We start from the raw sequence: 24,444 nt of genomic DNA, 5'->3' as shown, positions 1-24,444 counted from the left end.
AACCAGCAAAATCTCGCGTCAGCGCCACTGTCGGCCGAGTCGCGTGAATGTTTAGTTCCCTCAGTCGCCACTCGGTATCCTCACAGTATGTATGATAAAAATTTGAAATGACTAATCCGTTCACATTTCTTGTAATGCACATAAAAACTTACGCCTCTGATCTCTGATGTAGTGTTCGTGATGTAAATACTGAAAACTCGGTGTTTCATGATCAATTATTCTTCCCCAATTAAGCCAGTGGCGGAGTATCGTGAGATCGTAAGAAATCGTTTTATTTACTGTTTTCAATATTTACAAAAATAATCGTTCGCATCAGTTCGCACCATGTCGAAAAAGTGAACTTCTTGTTTATGTTTCTCCACCTTCTCTTTTTCATTCGTCAACGGAAAACAGTACGAGTCAAAGAATCAATTAAAAAAAAGATAAGAAGAAAGAAGGAGATGAAATATTTGCCAGACTCATCGAGAGTCGTGCGAACGACGCGCACTCGAGATGAATTTGCAAGATACCGATTGGCAGGTGAACGCACGCGCATGTTATCTTTTTTCTTTTTCTTCCTAACCTTCCCATGGTCAACGAAGTGTACAGAGCTCGTCAATTATAAAGCAAACTTGCTTTGCACGATCGAAGCCTAGTGTTGGTCCGATATGCAGTCGAGGCCAAGCCCAAGCGCATACTTCGTGTATATTATTTTATTATCCAGCATCCTTCTCTCTTTCTCGTGTCCCCCACCCTACTTATATATTAACCCAACATTTTTACGACGTGAATACGTCCAATATTTTTACGAATACACGAGACGACAGTGGACGTCACCGTTATCTACGACTTTTTTATGTTTTAGATGTGTTAAAAACTTAAGAGAATCAATAAAGATTCATAAAGTCTGGCAGTGTAACGTGCCAGTAAAAATGTTTACCACGTTCGCTCAACGCTTACTGAGTTACGACGATTTTGGGCACCCGGAAATCTGAGAGTAGAAAAATCTCGCTTATTTCGTTCCATCTTTGCGTCCTTTCATCGATGACAGTTCTCCGCGTCAACAAACGGTTTGTATTCTGTCACATTTAATGCTTCATTATTTTTTCCTTTCAATGCTTTTGTGAATATTTCTCAATTATAACGTTCGGTCCAAAAGTGTAATATGAATTCTTGAACGTGTTGCATGTCAGTCCAGTCAGTTAATTGGTCAATGTAATTTTAAATTGGCATTGCGATGTACAAACAGCAATGAGATGCTAACTTTACTGCACACCATAAACAAAAATGGTCACATAAAAACGTGTCTTCGAGTTTTTATTTCAATTAAGCATTCAATTACACGAGCAATCGGTGAAAAAACTGAATTCATTAAACAGGTATATCCACGTGTGTAGCTTATATAAAGGGGCTTTGTAACGTGCGATGAGGAACGATGAGGGCATGAAAAGGCAATTATTTGTACGGTTCGAGTGCAAATAATTGATTACCCGGCCGCATTCGCGAGGTAATTAAAATCAAAACTCCTAGCGCATTTTTAACGGAATGACTTTTTTCCTAACGACGTGTGCTCGATTACACCGTAACAAAAATAGTCCGCGCGAGCAGCAATTCGTTCGTAATCAATGAACTTGCTGTTGGCTAAACTTTTCAAGGGTTGTTATCATTATTCGGACACGGCCCGACGCGTCTCGGAACGTACCTTTGGTAAATGTTTTTTTTTTCCTTCATTCAAAAAACCATTTGCCGACTCGTGAACGTTGAAAATTTCGCTAAATTAATTGCGCATTTCCAACGTATTTTGCTTCGCGTTGCTTCTCCCCTGATAATTTCCGAGTCATCGACGAGGTCGGCGATTTATTTCACACCGGATCGTTCCTCTGTTGAAATAATCCAACCCGCCATTCATTATAAACGGTTTTTCCCATAAAATAAATAACTCGATGATAAATTTTCATTCTAACATTTTTTGTTTTTCAATTTTTTATTTTTCACAGATGAAAAGCTTGTAATTAAATCTTCGAAATTCACCGTCCAGCGCGAGCGGACAGCATCCCTTTTTTTGCACTTCTGGATTAAAACCGAGGGATATAATTGAGTCGAGTACGGGAGCAAATCGAGTGCAACATCGAGCTCTCTTCGAACCCTTAATGCACCGATCGTATTTCAATGAGCATATTAATCGTTCGGATAGATCGCGGCGGTACGAGCCGCAAAACACGGAGAGATTTCACAGGGCACAGCCAGCCTGTGCACCAGGTTTTTTCCACTTCTCTCTCTCTCTCTCTCTCTCTCTCTCTCTCTCTCTCTCCCTCCTTAGTACATACACACATAGACACACAAATTTATTACGCAGACCTCAAGCGAGCTCAGAGTGCACGCGTTGCGTGCCACTATGCAACTATAGCCTCTTCCAGCATCCCCATCAATTACGCACGATTGCGCGTTAATTGGCTTGAATTACAGATACGCGTATCCCGTGGCTCGTTAACCATAGCAACGTTGGTGCGAAATTATTGTCCACTTTCTCTTAACCCTATTTTCTTTCGTCTTTCGCGGCTACTTCAACGCGCATTATATAAATGTGTCTACGGATGAGTACGCGTTTATAGAGGGCGCTTCAATTTCAGTGATAGATGCTGTGCACGTGGGCCAAATCGGGAAGCTCATAGTGGTTTTTTCGTATGGAAAATATTGAAAAAAAGAAGAAATAACATTCGTTGAGTCTTCTTGGATCATTGGATTTAGCAAACGCGCGTACTTTTACGCTGTTTGCGTCGAAAGCGGCTCGAGATTAAGCGGAAATGAGCTGGATCGATTTTTTGCAGTGTCACATTTTTGAGTAGGAAGGTATCAAGCAGTTTTTTATAATTCGAGTGATGGGAACCGGTTGAAAACGGATTGTTGCACGTTCGAGTTGGCTCCGAGGCTCGTAAACTGTGACGTTTTTCGAGCTGCTTCCAAGACCAATGGTCAACGACAGCAAAGTGTCGTCGAAGACTTTTTTGCAACAATTTTCATGCCTTAGGAAAACAGCTCCAGACATTTTTCTTGCATTCTTCCGACGTTATCGAGAACAGAGCCTGCACCCGAAGAAAATGGAAGTTATAAAAACTTTTTTATTTTCTATATCAGGTATGTAATCACCTTCGGTGATAAAAGAACAGAAAAATATCAATCGAATTAAATGTCGGTTTGGAATTAATGAACAATTAATCGAGCTCGAAACGAGTGAATGAGTTTCGACGGTAATTCAGGGCTGAAGTTTATGCACAATTACATTCTTTTTACACTTCTACAATTTAAAGTGATAATATTTTTAATTATAGGAAGTAAAAATAGATCCAATTTGGACACCCATAAAATACGATCCTACGGACACGATCTACCTTAAATATTTCTACATTGTTGTTATAGTGTTGAAAAAAATGTTATCGATCAAGATTTTCAAAACATTTGTCTTCGATGAAGTAAATTGTTTAGCGAATCGATAAGACGAGTGCTACATAGGAATGTGGGTCACAGAATCCAGTGAAAATTTATCGAGTACTTTCTTTTACTCTCTCCCTCTGTGGTTATCTTTTTCGCTTTTTCTTCTTATCGTACTTTTGTCCCCTCGGTCCTCTTAATCTTCGTCTTCCCTTACTTTTCCCATTCCTTCGGAGCTCTTCCTTTTTTTAAAACTACTTTGACTTTTTGCTTTTCCCTCCCCCCTCTCGCCCTTCCTCGTTTCCGATAGAACTTTCATTGTTCCGTGTCGAAGGAAATTCTATGGTGAATTCGGGACAGGAAACAAGGGGCTTTGCACACAGATATTGCACAGGGAGGAATAAGCGGTTTAATGAGTCTCGAGATTATCGATGAAGTTTAGTTTTTTCAAGCGCTCGCGTCAAACCCGTCGTCGTTATCGCGATCGCATTTTCCTTCTTATTTCATTTTTTTTGAGAGATGCACAAAAAAATGTCGGCGCTTCCACTTCATCGATTCAATCTTAAACGACCCCCTGATCAATTGTTGTTCGATAGTTCAACAATTAGCGAACTTTTTTACTTTTCAAACCTCATCAAAATATTATGTGTATAGCAACCTCGTGAAACTATTGATTTCTCGATAAAATACGTATGTCGTACAGAAAAAGCGCTGATTTAAAAATGACGTTTTCCGTCCGAATTCATTCGGGAAACTGTCGCTTCGTATCCAGGTTATGCACAACTATCGCAAACATGCAGTTTCTCACTCGTATCACGAGACGTAACTGTCAAACTCAAACTATCAAAAATCAAATCGACTTACCATTGTCCCATGCAGCTTCGGTCGTTTTTAAAAGAGCAGCGAGCCCGATGTTGTCCTTCGGCATAACTCTGTTCAACATATTGTCCGAACCTTCTGCATTTGCCATTGCCAATTGATTGAATTCCACAAGATGGTCTTTTATCAGAGTGAATCTGGAAAAATACGATCCGGGCAATTCAATAGGTATACACGCGAGCGTATGTTATCATACGAAACTATCGGATATTCTTGCGGATATTCGAGAGGGATGAGCGTAGTGGAACATACTTTATATATATATATATATACTTAGTTACTAGAATATAAATATAGACGTACATTGAATTTTTCATGATACGTTAAGTTGAATAGTACGCTGATATATATGGATATTGACATGCATAAATGGTACGAAGATGGTGATGCGATCGAGCAGTTTGGGAAAATATTTGCAACGTCAAGCGTCGCTCTCGACCTATAGGAATAAGGTTTTGCTCCGGAAAAAGCTCTCTTGAACCATTCGATATTGATATATAAAAGTGTACCTCGAGCCCTCGAGGTTTTCGCACGAGATCTAGTTTCAAGAAATAAAAATGAAAAAAACGAGAATAAAAAAAAAAAAAAAAAAGAAGAAGAAGAAAATAGAAAAAAAAATTGTCTGAGCAAGCAGGCGTATCACGTACTACGTGTGGAATACAATCTCGTTTTGCGATGTGTGGCACGTAAGTCCAAAAGTACTTTTCCCTTGCAAGAGACGTCCCCCGTCGCACCACGGCCTTTTCCTTTCGAAACCGGCACACGAGGGCTATCATCTTCAGCCCCTTTTCTTATATGCGAGCTCAACCGAATTGATAAAAAATCATTCCCGATAGAACGTGGTCGCGGTGCAGTTGAAATACCACGAATTTGATTTGTCTTTTGTCATTCTAGAGTACAACACGCATACAGAGTGTTCTCCAAATTATATTGTTTATCTAGGAGCTCTGCTTTACAATCGTTTCTTCATTTCGTACTTTTATTTGACTTTTCTTCGGTGTTGTTTGGTCTAAAGCGATTAGCAGTGGTGTTCGATCCGTCACAGTGTTTAAGGCAGCAGCAGTTCTTCAGGCAACTGGAGCTCACTCCAAAACTGGAAACTACTTTTTACCACACTCTTGAAAATAATTTGATAAGACTCGACAACAGCTCGTGTTACTCGACCAATTTCGAACAACGAAATTTCATTAGAATCTTGAGGGTACTTATCCTAATAAAAAAATACGATCTTTACCATCGACATCTCTTTCGTACTTTTATCATAAAGAAATTCACACCTGAAGTTCTCCTTTTCGAGTTGTTACATCATTTTTCAATGATTGAAAACTTTGGAAAAACATTTGGAGTAGTTTAGCCAGTAAAATGTTAAGGTATTGCTTCCGCATGACCGTATTTTTTGGTGGCGCAAATTGGGGCACTCGAAATTTGGACTCGCGAAAAGTCGCGGTTATATAGGAAAGGCTTCTGCCATTTTTCCAACTTGTATCGTTAATATCTCTTTTAAGCATTCGGTAACCCTTTATTTTTATCGTCGCTATGGATTTTTTACATTTTTTTTCTATCTGTGAGACAGCTTGTATCGAGAATTTAGAATTATTTAGTATATGAATTATTGAATAGAAATGTAGTGACGATGGAATCTCCATAAGCTCCAGTATAAATTTTACGATTTTTGAAGTTTCCATTCTTCATTAAATGTGTTCGATAACCTGACCTGGAATTTCGCCAATCTATTCGCCTGCGCTTTTACTTTACTGTAATTTAAAACCAGTTATTTGTAGAATATTCGGGTTCGTGGAAGGAATACCTTAAAGAGTTTGGAAAGCGGTGTCTGTGCTGGAAATTATGTTTGTCATTGTCATTTTGAGGTTCGGTTATCGTCAGTACTGAAGCAATTATTGCCTGGAATCATTATGAACTCGATTATTATTGTTTTATTCCTAGTGACGTTGGTATTTCAGTAAATTATTTTAACATTATTGTATCATGACGTGAAGCTATCGGTACCTGAAAATGTATTTTGCAGAATAATGGAATTTTTAAATACAAAGCTCAGATGGCGATTGTAAATAAGAGTGAATATTGAAAAAGTTGAAAATTTTAAAACGAGGGACGAAAAACACGAGTGAATTCTCATCTAGCTTGGCGTATACTCAAATAAAAAAGAACATTTGAATCTCCAATGGTCTTGGTATTATCGAGCGACCTACTTGACCAGGTTTGATTCAGGAGTGGCGAGTTTTATGAAAATTTAGTAATTTCGTTGGAACCATGAAATTCTGACGGATACATCGTATTAAAAGACGGATATTTCGAGTGATTAATGTCGGCGAGAAAGTACAATGGAGGCGTTATGTAAAAAGTTTTTTACGCTAAACAATTAATTCGTCCACGTTTACAGTGTTCAATTTGCAAACTAAATGCTTTAGGGTTTACGAGAGAACTAGACTCCGACGTAAATATAATAAAGCAAGCACATGACGAAAGGCGTAGGGTGCGCGGGAGATTGGGAAAGAGGAAGCTGACAGGAACACTTATAACGCTTCAGAGAGTTAACAGCTGTGTCATAAAAGTTGGTGCGATAAATCTGGAGGAAAACGCGCTGGTTTAGCACTTTGGGGGATTTTATAATGCACCCTTAGATTTCGTTCACGTAATATATCCATTGCATAACCGGCGTCGTTTTGCCGGATGCAAACCTCGTTGGATATTAGCCCTGCATAAGAAAAAACTTCGTGGTTTCGCTAGAACTCTGCGCATCGATCCAATTACATGCATTCGCCCGAGTGTCAATCCGGATAACGAATGTTCGTGCCGGCATATTCTTTATAAAAGCCATACTTTAACGAGAATTTTATTCTAAACGCGTCCAAAAAATACCGCGAGATTGTTTTCCGAGCGAGATGAAAAAACGAAATTCTTTCTTTCCATCTTTCGAAACTTCTCAAACATAAACTTGTTTTTTGTAGCTGTTTTCGATGGAAGTAACAATTGTTCAAATGGTCAAATATTCTCCACTTAAAAATTACTTCATTCCTTCAAATCATTTGACTGAAAGTTTTCGCGCGGAACCTCCTATATTTTCACGAACAAAATTGTTTTTCTGCTCGCTATCTTGAGAAAACATCGTGTTCTCAGCCCCGTATAAATAAGTATGATAAAAATGTCCATACGTTCCCCCGAGTTCGCGATATTTTACTTTTATTTTCCCCCCGTAACAAATGTTCTGTTTATACGTGTTATGTGTTGGCACCTCTATATCAAATTGGCCATGAACACTTCGGAAAGAGAGCATTAAAGATTTATTTATTGCGGTTGGTTATCGAGCTTGAATAATGTGACGAATTGCCATGAAAATGCCGATTTTCTAACCGTCAAGACAAGCTGAGAAGACACACGAAGGAGAAGATCGCCGCGTCGAACGTATATCTACGTGTTTTAGCTGGTTATGTTACTGCACTCGTACGAAGAGAACCATCTGCTCTTTTAATATACATATTCTCGTCCATATACATATTCAAGTATGTATATATGCCCATATATATATACACATGCAAAAGTTTCTAGTTTGAGTTACCAAACTCGGAGCAGCATAAACGTTTCGCTCCATTTCGCTCACAGGAGTGAGATCAAAGTATCGGAATCCAAGAGACGTCGACGTAGGCATTTCATATCCAACGTGAAACTTTATGCATCTGTTTGCTGTGGGCTTTGAACACTTTAGCGCAGACACAATATATATACACAAAAGTGGTTTCTATCTTTTCCCCTATTTTGTAGTGGATCGAACACACAATATTGATGTAATGGAAAAGTTGCGTCAAGTAAGTTTCATATCGTAGATGTATCGGGTCTTCAAGGTTCAGAAATGATGCCAGTTACGTGAAAAATCAATCGTACGAATCTTAGTACAGTTCAGAAGCATTGGGTAACTTTAGTCTTGGGAAGTTACGTGAATATTATAAACGAGATGAAAAGTTTATTACTATGTGTAATTATGTGTAATTATGATGAAATTATTACGTATGCCAGACACTTTGATCATTCATTTGACATATAAAAAATGGTGACCACACTTATGACGCTGAAGTTTCCAACGTTGGAGTCCAACGAAAGGAACGAAAAAAACGTTTGTTATTCACCAATTTTTTATTTCACGAATCGTTGGTGCAGCTTGAAAAACTACGAAATGCAAATTTGGCAGGGAATAAAATAGGAGAATTACTGGAATTATTGGAGATTTTTTTTCGATCATTTCGTTGGACTCCAACGTTGGAAACTTCAGCATCATACCACACTTGAGGAAACCTTCAATACGAAAAATCAATTCCACAGTTAGAAAATGTCAGCTGGTAAAAATAAGAATAAAGTGAAAAAAATGGTGTTCCTTTGAAACTGAAGCTGTTTAACCTCCAACAAGTTTTAGTGACAAATTGAATGATTCTTCATGGCGACGCTAAGTTGAATTCTCGGTATTAGATAATTCATCGAAGCCAGCAGACAAAAGATCATAACGGTAGATCGTGCTTCAAGAGAATCAGGTTAGAAGCTATTCGGTCAATAGACTCTTGGGTATTGAGGATTCTGGTCGCTTCTTTCAGCAATTACGGGACACAGAGAACGAGTTATATCTATGTAATATGTAGTCCCGTGGATTCGAATGAACATTGAAGGAGTGGAAAAGTCTCCGGTAACTTGGGGAACGTTAACTGCAGTTTCCGATTTAAAAGTGGCGATTGGTAATTGCAATCGCCACGTGAACGCCTTGAAAGCCAAGACGTTTGGGTTGAGTGCGAGCTACCGTGCTACTGTGGGGCTTATATATGGAGGTGTATACATATATTTCGAGAGCAGTGCTGTTCTAGCAGGAAAGTTGAAGAAAAAGGATAGGAGGGGGGGAAGGGGAGAGGGAGGAAAGGCGGAAATTGAACTCCTGGTGAGTTTGAGCTCATCCCGAATTCGTGGTCTCTCCTTCCTCTCGGCAGCCATTTCTTATATACTATCGAAGAAAAAAGCGTGTGTATGGGATGTTCTTTTGATCCTTTTTAGTTAAGAATTTATGTGAAACGAGGGAGAGCTTTTAAAAATATTGAATTCTTCCGCTTTGCAGACAGAGCATTGTGGAAGTTTGCTAAGTAAATTCTAACACATTGTTTTCACGCTTTGATCAACTTTTCCATTTAAAACAACCCCCTCGTATCTTCCTTCGGATCCCTTTTATTTTCTTTCCCTTTAATGAGATAAATACACTCTCTGCGTATATAGAGCCTAAAAATAAGAATAGCTGGCAAGCGTATGAACGGTAGATACGCCCATTCGTCGCTTCTAACTGGGCATGCAACACTAAACGTTGTTATCTCTAATGGTTACTTTTTCTGAGGGCCGCGACTGCGCTCGTTATGGAGATATATACTTTACGAGACATTAATAGAGCGCGATATGTTGCAGATAGTACGGATATATACTCTGGTGCGACAGCGCCTTATCCCAGAAGCCAACCTCACCGGAGGACATACTTAAATAGGGGGAACCGCGACAAAGAAACGCGATTGCGTGTAAGTATACTTGCCAGCTCGCTATCTTCTATCGTATATAAATATAGGCGTCAAGTACTTGCACCCCGCTTCGCATGCTACTATACGTCGGGATAATGGGCTTTGAGAAACGTGTACGCAATGATCTTGCACCTGCTGACGCAGAGGGAACAGCCCTGCGACACTGCGAGGGCACAGAATCGATATTGTTGTAGGGTTCATTGTTCTCGGGGGAGGAAACCGTACAGAACTAAGTCAACAAGTCTGCTGTGGGCGATAAGAGCTGTTTACGAATGAGCAATTGTTGAAGGGTGCTGTTGTCAGCTTCCTTTTATTTATTTTTTTTGTTTTTTTTTTATTTTTCTTTGCGATCGCCGTTTCTGGGACCTTTGGGAGGTCATTTTGTGCCATGTATCTTTACTTTTCAGGTATTGTATTGTCGGTGGCCTCGTGACTGATGTTCCTGCACACATAGTACACGGTGTCGCTGCTGCTTCAGGTTGGTGCGGTAAATCATTGAGAAACAGAATGACATTTGCCGTGATGTGGGAGGTTATTCGTTCTGTGGCGATGTTCGCTTTTATTGCAAACTGGTAAAATATAAATATGGGAAGATAAGCGATGAGAAATGACTGGGTGAAAAAGTGCTACAGACACCAAGAGTTTAGCTGGGCTTCCCGCACAAACCTCAAACTACTGGCATCTCCGCGACTATACTTGTGGCTGAGAGTGATGAAGCCTTTTTTCCCGAATCGATCGCGAACGCAGAGCGCCCCAAGGGACTCTACGAGTCTGTTCGCCCTTTCCTTCTTTCCAGTCTTTTCTCAGTTCCACTGTTTCTTCCTTCTTTTCTCTCTCTCTCTTTGCGACCTTCTGCACCACCGAGTCTCTCATTCTCTCGCTGCGAATATCGTTCAACGACAAGTACAGAGGGACGCCAGAGGCGAGTAAAAAAAGGAATGGAGTGAGAAACCGCGAACTAGGCGATACCACATAGTGCTGTAAAGGTTATCGGTGAGTGTACGGAAAAAAATAAAATAAAATAAAAATAAAAAAAAAACCCTCTCGAAAGAAATAAAAGAGAATTGTAGAGCGCGATAAGGAAGAAAGGAGAAAGAGGGCGAGGAAACGTTTGCAAGCATAAGACCGTTTGTATGTTCACTTACTTGGCTGTTCTGTAGAAAATGGCGCATCCATCGACGTATTTGCGGTCGTTCTCAGCCATCGTCTTCGCTCGAGACTTGGGCGAGAAAATCCCGTCATAACCGTCGTGCTTTAGTTCCGGCAGGAAGAAATTATAAAATTGATCAGTCTCGACTTCCTGAAGACTGATAAGATCAGCCGCGTAATGACGTATTTCGTCGAGTATGCCCTTTTTCCGATACTCCCAGTCGAGGGCCCAGCTTGGACAGTAACCGTACATCTGTCGCGTCGCATACTTGTCGCAAAGTACGTTGTAACACATCACCGTAAATATGCCTAAAATCATAAAATACAAATATTCTATTAGGCTTCTGAAATTGATTACCATCAGAAGTTCTCGTATCAGTAAATATCGAAGCAATATGGGGAAGGAAACAATGTTGGAAGATTACTGTGCAGTCATAAAAACGGATTCAAACATTTTGTTTCGTCTTTTGGCGGAAAAAATGTCCGCATTATTTTCAGCAACCGTGCCAAAGAGTTTGACGTTGTGCCCTAATTCCATTGCTTCTTAATATTCGTTCAGTTCCAATTTCTTCAGTCAGATATTATAATATCAAACGCAGGAAAAATAATACCGCCCTGGATATTATTTTGATTGTTAGCACCATCGTTTTTCCTCAAATAGGAAGAAAAGCTCTAGTGCAAAGCGCTCGATCTTAGAGCCAGATAAAAACTTTTTGGTGTGACTATCGAGGGAAAAACTTTCAGGGAATTAGCGTCTTTTAGTGGGATCCAGTGGAGAGTAGAATCGGACTTGATCTGAAATGGTATCTCGATAAAATGCCGACTGGGCGGAATCTTTATTTTATGGGTTTAATGGTTTATAAAATAAAAGTCAATGAATTAAGGGTTTTTGGGTATTCTGGGAGAGGCCATTGAGGCTTAGCAAGAGAAACGACTATTTAAACGTGTGCGAAACACGTGAGGAAAACGGGTGAGAACTGTCATCTATATTTTGAGCTTTGTCCTCGAAAATGGGCTTTGTTTCTTCCCGCGGTGGTTCGAATTCGATGCTTCGAAATGCGCCAGGGCAACGAAACTTCTCAAGTTGTTTGGCAATTTGCTGGTGGTAATCCCGTTCGATTTAATTCCCTCTAAAGGAGACACTACAAGTGTGCGCCGCTTCTTCACTCTCGGTGCACTCACTTGGCCTCTCCTCACCGCAAATCAGGATCAGACGCGAGCGATCTTAGAACTCTCGTTGCGCAATGTACTTTGGTAAATCCTGCGAGCGGTAAGTCGTGCAGCGGGCTAGTATCGCAACTTATACGCGACAGAGAATATGACTATAGATATTAACCTAAGACAGATATACAGCGAGATCTAAAGTGGTGTTTCGCCTCTCTTGAGAAGAGAATTCTCGGGTTTGGTTCGAAGAGGCGCTTATGCGGTTGGTTAGCCCGCGGCAATCGCATTTCGGAATACAGCACACATCCTAAATTGCTGGACTGGTATTTACTCGCGAGTATCCTTCGGTCATCCTAAGTCCCAACGAGCGGGGATATCTGCTGGAGGGCACGAAGCCTGAACTACGAATAGGCAATAGGGCAAGTGAGCCGGTATTAAACTCTTGGTCTCTGCAGGATCTTGGATGCGTCATCTATTCGGTGCTGGGTATACCTTGTGTCATGGTATTCTCTCTGAGTAGATATTCGGCAGGTACATGTTTCTCTCGAGTACTGCAAAATCAAAAGGGCGTGGAGCCTTTACTTAACATATTGCGAGGCGCATTGGTTACGTCCGTTTGTGGAGCCACAATCGAGTTATCCACATACAAGCTCTTGTATACACACAGGCACGTGGGCTGCGAGCATTCTGAAGCTACCGAGTGCTGAATGGAGTCAGCGGATCAGAGATTCCTGGAACATTTGTTGGTGAACAGCAATCGACTCTAGTGGATGTTAATGTCTCGTCGTTGCCGCTCCATGACTGGCTCCGAAACGAACTTTGCCCGGTGTCTCGCTAGCTTTTAGTAAAGATCTCGAGCCATGGGAGACAAAGAGCTAGGGAAGCGAAGAGAGTGGGGGAAGGAAAGAGACGAGGAATAATCGCGTAGCATAAGGCAGTGGAGTATCAGACTCGCGGACACACGCAGTTTCTTGATTTTACTGCTGCAATGAAATGCTCAGTCGGATCGTTTACGACTCACTTTATCCCAATTCTATTTCCTTCGGCGTTCAATCTTATACTCGCTGTTGTTCCGATCACAACCGATCATCTTACTGGCAATTTTGCCGTGACCGCACGGACCATTGCGAATGGTAACTCCTCTTCGTCTTAACTTCTTCTGCTCCTTATTCTCGCCCTGTAACTTCGTATCTCGTCTTCCTTTGTATTCGGAGGCAGTGAAACAATGAGAGGGTCTCCGGTCTCTTACGTATGTCAGCCTAAGCTTACGAAGCTCCGACGTAAAATCGTTGAAGCAAACGAGTGAAAGACAAGTGCTGCAGTAAAGTAATCGACCAGTAAATTGCGAAGAGGAATTTGATTTCGGAGGAAGCTTGATAGCTGGCGCAGTGTCTTCACCTCATTCCTTTTACATCCGATCCGAAAGCCGTGGAATTTCAAACGGCTGACTGCTCTTGACGAAACTATTCGTTTTATAGTTTAGCAAAAAGTATTTTATGATCATGACAATGATGAAAAAAAAGGTTGAAAGGTCTTAGTATCGTGCCTAATATGACAGTGCAAAGGCGGTTGAGCCTTGACGTTGGAGGATAAGAGGATCAGCATAAAGTGTACCGTGGAGCATTACGACCGATGTATGCATAAATTGTCAAGCTCGTCGGAAGGGTATACACGTAGCTCTCACAGCTCAGTAAATATACGAACTGGTATTGCTGGATGTACGTTAAATGTATTGCGCAAGTGTGACTCTGCCTGTGCATACACACACGCCTGTTTATCGATGTATATGTGATTCCCTTGGCGTATTCAAGTGCACGAAACTTATGACACGTGCAAACGACTCGAAGTTGCGTATCTCCGATTCAAGATTCAGTGAAAATTCTGAATATGAGTCGGACGAGTGTCTCGAGCTGATACGCAGTCTTAACACGATTTCTCCCCCAGCGAAAGGCTTCGTGATTCAACCTGCACAACCATCTCATTCGCGATTCAATTCATCACTCTGAAGATAATGATTTTGAGAATCATCTCAATCTTTGACGCTGCCGGGTCGCGTAGTCTTCATGGCAGAGTAACGAACCGGAAAACATTGACGCATTTTAGATTTTCCGAAAGTGGAATAAAGGAACGTGCTGATATTCCGCTTTAGGCATCTTGGTTTGGGATAAACGACTCCGAAAAGCGATACCAAGGCGTTGACGGCGCAGCGCAATGGCTACGACGGTGGCAGGCAAAACAACGCGGTGATCATCGCAAAAGGCCAGTGAGAAGGAATTCCAGTTTTTAGGAAAATAAAAAGATAGCGAACACGTGAGAAAGCTTTTCTTTATCACGTTCATTTTCATGTTAAATGTGACAACAGTTAACCCTTTTTAAGCCTTTTTTCATGTTCAGGAAGTCCAAGCGAATTGAGCCAGTTATATCAATCGTAAGACTTTGTGTTTCGCTGTTGTCACTCTGAAAAATGTAATATCGGGAAATGAACGCTTTTCACAACATTTGCTCAAATTGCTTGTACTCGAGAATTTGATACCGCAGTTCCTGCGTTCGTCTTGAGCTTCATCTTTAGTCATTTTTCGTTCTTCTCATGAAAACTTCGACGGGAGCATGTAACGACCTTTCACCTAGACAAAAGAAGTGCAGCGGATTCTTTCGGAGATGAAAATTCTTGCATTCAGCACTGGTTGGAGATCCCGGAGCTACTCCCTCCGGTAAAAACCGGTACGCCCTTCCACGATGTTTTATCATGATGTGAAGTATTTTCCATCGACAATTTGCGAATTCCCCAGGATGATTTTTCACCGTTGAAAAATATTATCCTCAAGACACTTTTCCCATGTATTATATACGCTAGAGCTACACGAAATCGTAGGAAATAGAGTGGATTGGGGGAAGGGCGCATGGAGAGAAGGTGGACAGGCGTGGGGAGAAATATATGTGAAACGATATTTTTCAATTCTTTCGCTTCGTTGGATATATAGGAACCAAGTATTATTACGATCCACTTCTTGTTATCGATGGAGCATATGAGGATTGAGTTTAGAAATCGAAGGAGCAACTCTTCAAGAGCACGATAGCGTTTGTATGTTTTTTTTTGCGAGTCCCGGATCGTCGATATAACAGCTGTGCAAGTGTATCGGGAATTCGGGAAAATCTGAAACACATTTTTCGTGATTTTACTCGATCGACAAATCCCACCGTCCATTTCTTATATCGTTCTCAGCGAGTTCCGTTAGGCGAGAATTCAACAGTAATATACGTGTGTACGCAGAGATATAGAGATACTCGTGTACATAGAGTATGTATATTCGAACTAATTCCAAGCCGAAAGGGGTCTCCTGCGTCTTCTCCAGGGACGATAGACGACTCGGGTGCAGCGTGTGGTGCAATCGCAGTAAATCAGTAGTTCTATTACGGCGAACGCGAGAACATCGACGACGCGGCGGGCGACGCATATAGAGATTCCCCTCGAATAGTGGCCACTGTGGGAGGTTGCTAAAGTTATTTCGTAACCTGGTTTGTATGGGGTGTAAATAACTGTATACGGTTGAGAGTAAGTGATATAAAAGAGATGGGGAGGGGCTCGTCGTTCGCCGATATCGCGGCGATAAACAAATATAGTACTGCTATATGGGAGCGATTTATTCATTGTGAATGAACGATATGGAGCAGGTGCTAATGAGTTTGGGGGCATTTGAAAATCGGGATTCAGCGTTTTTGGGAGATCGATAGTCCTGAATTTTCAAACCGGTCTGTTTACGGTGATGATAAATATGTAATGATCAAAGTTTCTGCATTATTCAAAACATTCGTTACGTATGTGCATCGGTGGAAGTATTCGAGAATCAAAAATCTTAAAGCTTTCGATCATTGATGACATCGGGATATTCAGTTCTCAATAAATTTATAATTGCAACTGCGATGTATATGCGGAATAATTATTTTCTAGTCTATAAGTCGACGTACGACGACAATAAAAGGATTTTAACTTTTCAAAGACTGTATATCAGTGCTTCGGTCGTGTCGGATAGGTTTTCTCACACGAGAAACATTTTGCAATTGGTTCTTATTTCAATCGGTTGAGTACTTCTATATGAAACACTGCACCAGATACAAAACATGCCCGACTTTGGGGGTTGCTTCGCCCCTTAAAATAACTTTGAGCAGATAAAAAAATACGTGTCTCTTATTTCTCAATGAACGTATAAAAAGACTGTGAAAATTGGAGGCGGAGACTAAAGTACTTTTCCTCGTAAGCCATGTTCCTTGTTCCCAGACTCAATAGACTCTATCACACGAATTTCCTCAGTATTTATAACTGAAAATATGCAGTGTTTTGCTATTTGTAAGATATTGTTGGATGTCTCTCTGGCCCGGAACTACTCGTGCTTCATAATTATCTCAATTCTCATCAAGGCTCAGCCGTCGTTGCAGGAATGTATATGGAAGATGTCCCTGATATCCCGATCGCTCGCGAGGATCAATCGCAAGATGTGACATCTCAGTAGCCAACAATCTAATGGAAGTTGAGAGAGAGAGAGAGCAACTGCGAGGTGGAAGAGGAAGAGTATCATCAGGGATCGCAGAGATACACAGGCGAATTCGCAGGAGTACACGGTTCCAGACCAGAGGTGCCTGAGGTTGTATCTGTCATCTCTCTCATAGCTTGTACAGCTCGTAGTTAATAACCCCCTTGGCCATTTGGAAGATAACCAACGTGAAGATATATCCGCGAATGCATTAGCTTAATTGCTACAGCTACGGACGAGCACATAGCTATGAAGTGAGAAATTTCATGGCAAATCTACCACCATCAATATCCATCAATCTATTTTTAACAAATTCTTATCGTATTCGTGAATCAGTGGCATTTTTAGGGTACCGGAGATTCCGATTAGGGATAAAACTCATCATAACTCTTCAGGTTTTTAAAATATATCGAGATTACATTTTCTACTCAGATCGTCTAATTAACCTAGAGGCAAGTACCTTGCGAAAAAATATCAACTTATTTAAAAATTAGACTCCGTTCGTTGAGAAGATAAAATTAAATTGTGTGTGCCCTCTCAAGATGGGTGTGGTTACGCAAGCGGTCAAAACCCCGTTTTAGTACAGTTTCGTAAACGTTCTTTTATATTCGTAAATATACGGGTTGTCCGCAATCGCCTCTGTAAACGCTTTACAGCTTCCCTCGAATTTCTATTTTCATGATCATTTCACCTCGAACTCTAAAATTATACACCGCAATACACTTCTTACTGAGTATTTACGAATGAAATAATTGCCATTGGGCATGATAATTGTACATCAGGAATACCACAAAACTGGTTTTTCGTTCTCGTACGTACGTGGCTCATTTTTCGATTCTAATTGGCTGTACTGCAATTTGAAAAAATTCAGCCGACAGAAAAATTTCAATAAGAGTAAAGCTTTTCAGAAAAATCATATTTTTTATGATTCTGTGTGTTGAACGAGAAAATTGCATGATGAGGTGAACCGATGAATGAAATCGTAATTTTGGCTCATTTTATCCCCTTTTTGTTGAAGCGTTCGCTCTGGTCGTGGTAAAAGGACATTATTCGAGCTTGATGTTGCGTGTGATATGCCCCGGTAATGGTCGTCCGGAACTGTTTCCCGGGCTTTGAGCTCGGATCCTTAATATTTCACTTTAAACTTCGGCATGAACGTTGCACAATAGAATTCTTAAAAGCATCTTCTTCTACAAATGTTTTCGCGGGACATTGTGACGATAAGCAGTAACCTGATGGGGTGGGTAGAACAACTGTTTTATTCGTAAAAAGAACAACGAAAGCGCATGAAATGATCAAGTAATGATCATCCGTTGCCGCCGGTGGAGCGAACAATTGGATTACTGATTGGAATGTCAACCGACAAACAATATTGAACGTTTGCTTCGATCCGATAAGAAATCAGGACGATGAACTATTCGGAATAAAATTATGGTAAAACTGTCTTGAAGCCACTTAACATTAAACTTATTTCCTATTTTGAATCCCCCAGAATAGAACAAAAGTTAATAAAATCTAATTCAAAATGTGAATCGCCGATAATTTAAGGACCCTTAAAAAATTCGTGCACTGCTTTACCTGAAGATAAAAAAGTTGAGATGACGTAATCGCGGCAAATAATGAAAGATTAATGATGATACCTGCAGTTGAAAGGCTCACTCATAACTGTGCAAAAACGTAATATAAATTATGGGACTGCAAAAACCATGATCAATAATTTTCATTTAAAAAATATAATCAAGACGAAAATCGTTTTGATAAAAAACGTTTTTGTAATGATGGATGATGCAGGCGAAAATTGTCATAGCCTGAAGGGCAAGATACAAGAAATGAATTGTGAAAGAAATTGGTTCAGTCTTCAACGATTCAGCGAGTTGAGCATCGCCCCAAATTTTGGTGAGGTCAATATTTAGTTGGGTGACAGCTTATTCGCTCGCATATCGATCGGCCTGCCGGAGGCAGTTTTTCTGAAGGGAACAACCGAACCTCGGTGGGAATAGAGCGGTATCAGCCAGGCTTTTCACATATTCTTTTGGCCCTCGTTCAAATGCGATACCGTAATAAAGCATGAGTAAAAAGGATGATGAGTTTGAAAATTCTTGACAAGTCCTGCGCCACTTGAATTTTTTTCGTAAGATCAGGAAGTCGCAAACAACTCCAGTCTATTTGGTTGTTTTATCGAAGGCAGTATACTTGTAAAATGGAATAGCGCACCCAACTAATGCTTTAAATTCGTCTGCGAATACGATACCGCAAGGCGCAATACAGTACAACGATAAGATCGATAAAACTCCTCCAGAAGATGAGAATAAAACCGCATTAGCAGACGATCGGAAGTATTGGAAAGGAGGCAGGAATATCTGTAGATATTCTATATCGAGATAATGGAAACTATACTTTGAAAGCCGCAATGACTCTGTATCGAGTTTTGTGTTATCGATAATTCGATAATGTATTTGGTCCACCGTCAAGTGCACGAGAGTTTGTTAGTAATACATGCCGGGTGTCTCGGATTGTTTTTTCATCAGTAAATTCAAAAGGGGATCTCTTGCGTCGATAATTATAATTAGATTATTTTTTGAATCCTCTTATTTTCTACTATCTGAATTATTCATCACTAAAGCTGAAATGCGTTTTTCTAGAGGTTATTTTGGCAAAATTGCATATAAAATAATGCGAAACACACAGAATCAATGCTGCGTTAAATCGTCTATGAAGATATCAAGAATTACACTTATAGTTGTTTTTACTTGTGCAGCATTCGCACTGGAATTTGGCAACATCGTTAGATTGTGTTACTGATAATTCCCGGACCGAATTTCCCGGTTAGATTAATTTGAAAGTTTATCGACAAAGGAAGAGAGGCTGTTTATTTTTATTAGAAACGAATGGTTAATATATTCGGAGAAACGAAGCAACTTCCTTTCGTTGTTCGTTACATCATTAAATGTATTTCTGTATTTCCTTGAGTTTTCTCCGAATCTCTAGAATGTCGGATGAAAATCTCACGCTTCGATAAATCATCGAAAATAACAATCGCGACGGAAGATGTTGAGGTAGAAAGAATTGGAGGGAAAAATCCACGAGCCGAGAGAACGGCAGAGGAAAAAGGTTGAGTACAGAAGCCGTTGGTGCTCAAAGCTAATCAATTTTTCTCACTTCATTACGACAAACATCTTGTTAACGTTACTCTTGAATAGAAAAGGCGGGTAGAAACACTCTCGAAAACGTGAAGGGTCGAGAAAGAAACGAGGAAGAAACGCTACCGGAGCTAATAAGATCAAGAATACTGCGTGTTTTTTTCTTTCACCCTTTCTCCTGTTTTCCTCCCGACGATGTTTTTTCCCTTGTTTTTTACCCTTCGGCAACTAAACCGAGGGTCCTTTCATTGGGCAACAAAACTCTCCAAATGGCGAGGGAATTAACGGCCCAAATAGTATTACTGGATATTGGTCGTTATGGGAAAAAAAATTGTGCGTCGCTTCTTGCTCCCTAAAAGAATTTACCACTATATCACATATCCTGAACTTTATTGACGTTTACAATGAAGCAATTTCTTTGAATGGAAATAAGAGTCTGAACACTAACACCAACGTCTCAGTACGAAATCACCTACAGAGATACATTTCCGGAAGATCATCTCTTATATTAAGGTAGTTCATGCACGACACGATTTTCGTAAGAAATTCCTGATTGAGATAAACGTGTTTAAGTATGAAGAAAAATACACAGGGTTATAGGGACTATGCGTAAAAAATCGTTTATTTTTCCATATAACGAATGAACGTGTCTTACGAAGTTTATGAAAAAGTACACAATAACAATGAAGTATATAATGAAGGTCTGGGAAAAAATTCGAGACGATTGTCTTACTAGTAATGAAGATATATTACGTTAAAGATTGAACGAAATTGGTAAAATGAGCAATCGTAACCTCACAGTTGCTTATTTCAGCATTTTGTTTCTTCTTGGCTTGGACCATTCCCGTCATATATTCCCTTCTGTTTTTTTATTAATACTTTTTTCTTCATCCATTTTCCCTTTGCGCTCTCTAATGCGATTTTTTACATAAAAATCTATAATATTTTTGCCAGAGGTGAATGAAATTTCGGGTTAAGTCAGTAATAGATCCTCAATTAATAAATGGTTCGTAATTTCATTCGCCAAGAGATAAGTTGAAAAAATGTATTTACACGGAGAGAAAATTTCACTAAAAACTATTATGGTGACATAGAAGTAGGGTTCTATATCGGTAATATTTATTATTTCTTACGAACATGCATAGTAATTTTTTGTGAAGCGACTCGATGAAAATTGATGAGTGATGTCAAAATAAATACATCGGTACACATGTATACCGGTATATTATCGTACAATCACGAATGAAATTCTGTTATTTACCATAATAAATTTCTAAACACTTTGGCGTATGATCGATGCTTGTGTTCGAGCTTCTCAAATTTTACTATGTTTAACTGTAAATTTCAATTGTGAAAACAGTACTAAGTATAGCAAAACGGAATAATAATTCTACTTGCCAGTTCATCATCGAGTCAACATAAATTTTACAACGTTTCCTTGGTGAACTATGTTAGGAAAAAATAGCACAGTTTAAACCTTTGTCAGAGCAAAATACGCAATTTAAAAATTTTCATTCAGAATTGACTTGGAAATTGCAATAGTTTTGGTAAAAACTTTCAAAATGGGCGATATAGAATCCCAATACCATGGCAGCATAGTAATTTTTACTATTTTTTTCTCTCCGTGTGCAATTTCGAATAAATAACTTTGATATTAATTTAGAGTGATTATATCTTTAATCAGGGAGTAGAAATCGATCCAATTGAGACACCCATAAAATACGATTTTTCGGGCATGATCCACCTTAATCTAAAAAGGGGCAGAAGTTAAGTTGCGCATTCTGCGTTTCATACTCGTGCGAAAAAATCTGAACGAAATTAGTCGAACATTTGGAGAAGGGAAAGGAACGAAGAAGGAAGAGGTGACGAGACACAGAGCATGAATTTGTAGATACGCAAGGTAATCGGGGAGGTCATCGTGAACGTCCTTCCGTGCACGGGGAGAGCAATCAGAGGGACGAACAACAAGAACATGACCCTCGCACACTCAACGGACTTTGGTTCCACACTTGGTAGTCCGTATATACGTAAAGTACATTCCATGCGAGCAGGGGAGCATCTACTGGCCTGTTAATCACTTCAGCCTCTTAGCTAAGTGTTTACCGTTGAGAAGTACGTTGTGACAGATTGTTTGGTGAAACTCCCCAGCATCTGTCTTTTGTCGCTGATAGTAACGAAAGAAAAGAGAACATTTTTGTTTCGTGAGAAAACAATAATCGACAAATCTACGAGAATCTGAGTCACTCCGTTTTTTAATTTACCTATCAAACAAATTCAAGTCACAAACGAAAGGAATGAAGCACCTCAAGTCTAAACAGATCCTGAACTCATTGATACAAGTCCGTTGGATGGTTAGTTGTCAGGGAAAACTAAACGCAGGAGACTCCGAAATTACGATTGATTTTTAATTCGATATTAACGCGAGTGATTTTTTCATATTTTTTCTCCAACTTCGTTATCACAGCACAACTAGTGAAACAACGTTTCCGAAGCTCCATTTTACATTCAAAGGCCGTTGATTTGGCCGTATCTGACGAAAAAAACGCTGTTTTTATCGATGTCCCATTTTGCTCTGGCTGCTTCAATACACCCTCATCGTGTTGCATACACGATTCTATAGCAGGCTTGGACAATTTGATTTTGTACGGTGCTGGGTCTCAGTGGCGTGAAGAGGATATCGAAAGTCAAGGAAGATCGTCGTGTACATGGGTGTAAAAGCTTTCATCCTCTCTTTTTACCCTTTTTATTGAGCGAGGGTGAGAAGGGAAGCTATCGAGTCGATTTACGATACGAGAAAAGCTTAAATGAACGAGGAAGAATGTACACTTTCTATTGAGATGATTATAGATATATGAAACAGTTTTATATTTTATTTGTTATTTCTTCGACTCTTTACCTTATTACGTTTTGTTTTTTGTGTCTATTCTCGTATTCTTTCGAACTGTACACTTTTCTTATTTTTTCTCTTCTTCTTCAAATACTACCATATTATACGGTATTTTATTTTCTTCTCGGACGCAATCGACTGGTCAGTGCGAGAGATCTAGTTTAATGTATATTGCGCAATATAAAAATATATAGCTGTATTACTATGGCTCCGTGAAAAGGTCGATCTTGGCTTGTACGTGCTCCATCATCGGTTTACGATACGGATAGAAGATTCGAACCTCGTGAGACTTAAGAGGGAGAAAGAAATAGATATCGAGTGTGAGGCGCCGGGTAGTAAAGCCGCGAAGCAGCTACTCTGTCACGAAGAATTATGATGGTGTGTGAACAACGTATACATAAAAATTTATACACCTTTAAGATATTTATACATTCGTATGTTACTGCCGCCGCCACACTGTTCGATTTTTTATGTTTTTTTTTATTTTTTTATTTAATAATGATAAATTACGATCTCGAACAGAGGAGAGAAAATTTCATGATTTTTTGCAGCTTAGACGCGGAAAATTACCGAGTGATTGCATTAAAATCGATTGCGTTGCTCTTTCGAACGAAATTTATTTATTTCGACGTTTTTTTCGATTGAAATTCTATTAGGTTTAGTAGAATACTCAATTCCGTAGTCCTCCTTTCGTAATAACTAAACTGCCGATTACTCGAGACGCCAAATCGTATTGTTGGAGCATCACTACATTCGCTTGAAAATTTTTCCAAATTCTGCATCGCTTATCTTCCAGCGATTGTACAACTCAACTTAATAGTCAATAAAGTTAACAGTTATTATCCATTCACCATAAAAAATCATACCTCGTCGCATCGAAGGAAGGTAACTCAATTTTGCAGCAAACGAGTCCACTATACCCTCGTGTAATAACCTCGATGAAAATAATCCTGATATTTTAACGACGATAACTACGTTCGCGGGCTTTATGACCCATCAAAAAACAGAAGTAAGTTTCCCGAGACAGGTCATGAGTAAGAGCGTATTTTTTAAAAAAAAAGTGTCGCTCCCTTCGCAAATCGAGACACAACCAAAATTTGGTAACGAACAACATATTTTCCGGTTGTCCAATCGCTCGGATCAATAATTATGTACAGCGAAGCACTGAATATATTATATTTTATTATGCCTACACGTATGTGAATATTCCGTATGTGAATATATGCGCGTATATTTATATATTATTCGGTTGAAAAAATCTACGGCGAAGTCACGATTGCGATACGCTCACGCACTCCCAGCATGCGGTCGCTCATTCATTCATAAGCTGCGTTCTCTTCTATCCTGCTGGTGTGCACGCAAGAAATATGTTGCTAGCTAATGAAGTGGCCCCGCCGGAGGTCGCCGTCGTAACCGAGTATACCACCTATGCTCGCGCGTACGTATACATTATATAATAGGCATCCCGGAGGCCCCCGCGCGCGACCTGCCTCAATGCAACGAGAAATCGCAAAACCAGTTTGGTGTATTATTGCAGCAGGAAAATCGTAAAAAGTATGAAAAAAAAAATAATAAATAAAAATAATCATCACCGTTTATGGAGAAACGGAGAGAAGGAAAACGAGAACGAGTGTTAATGAAAACGATGAAAACGTACGAGCAAACCTTGACATTCGAGAGGAGAAAAAAAAAAAACTTTGACAGGTGATCGTGAGGCACGATGCTTTTATGAA

The 24,444-nt window shown here is 39.8% G+C and overlaps 1 protein-coding gene and 1 long non-coding RNA gene across 4 annotated transcripts in view; one reads left to right on the top strand and one right to left on the bottom strand.

The window, feature by feature from the left end:
* twin (CCR4-NOT transcription complex subunit 6-like twin) overlaps nucleotides 1-24,444 on the bottom strand; it is a 458,979-nt gene that overhangs the window by 8,803 nt on the left and 425,732 nt on the right. For both annotated transcript variants that reach the window (XM_043433500.1, XM_043433501.1), the window contains exons 5-6: nucleotides 10,988-11,300; nucleotides 4,273-4,424 (exon numbers count right to left, since the gene is read on the bottom strand). In XM_043433500.1, coding sequence (XP_043289435.1) covers nucleotides 4,273-4,424; nucleotides 10,988-11,300 — 465 coding nt within the window. The remainder of the gene's footprint in view (nucleotides 1-4,272; nucleotides 4,425-10,987; nucleotides 11,301-24,444) is intronic.
* Nucleotides 2-10,341, top strand: LOC122419181 (uncharacterized). 2 transcript variants are annotated; one of them, XR_006262838.1, is made up of 6 exons: nucleotides 2-258; nucleotides 394-519; nucleotides 845-1,049; nucleotides 1,977-2,238; nucleotides 9,736-9,842; nucleotides 10,250-10,341. It is a non-coding gene; the product is annotated as an uncharacterized lncRNA (long non-coding RNA). The 2 variants fall into 2 exon arrangements; XR_006262839.1 differs by lacking the exon at nucleotides 394-519.

Source organism: Venturia canescens, chromosome 1, assembly GCF_019457755.1.
Source record: "Venturia canescens isolate UGA chromosome 1, ASM1945775v1, whole genome shotgun sequence".
In the NCBI taxonomy this organism is placed as follows: domain Eukaryota; kingdom Metazoa; phylum Arthropoda; class Insecta; order Hymenoptera; family Ichneumonidae; genus Venturia; species Venturia canescens.
The sequence above is the reverse complement of the archived record's forward strand: the minus strand, read 5'-3'. Positions and strand labels throughout refer to the sequence as shown.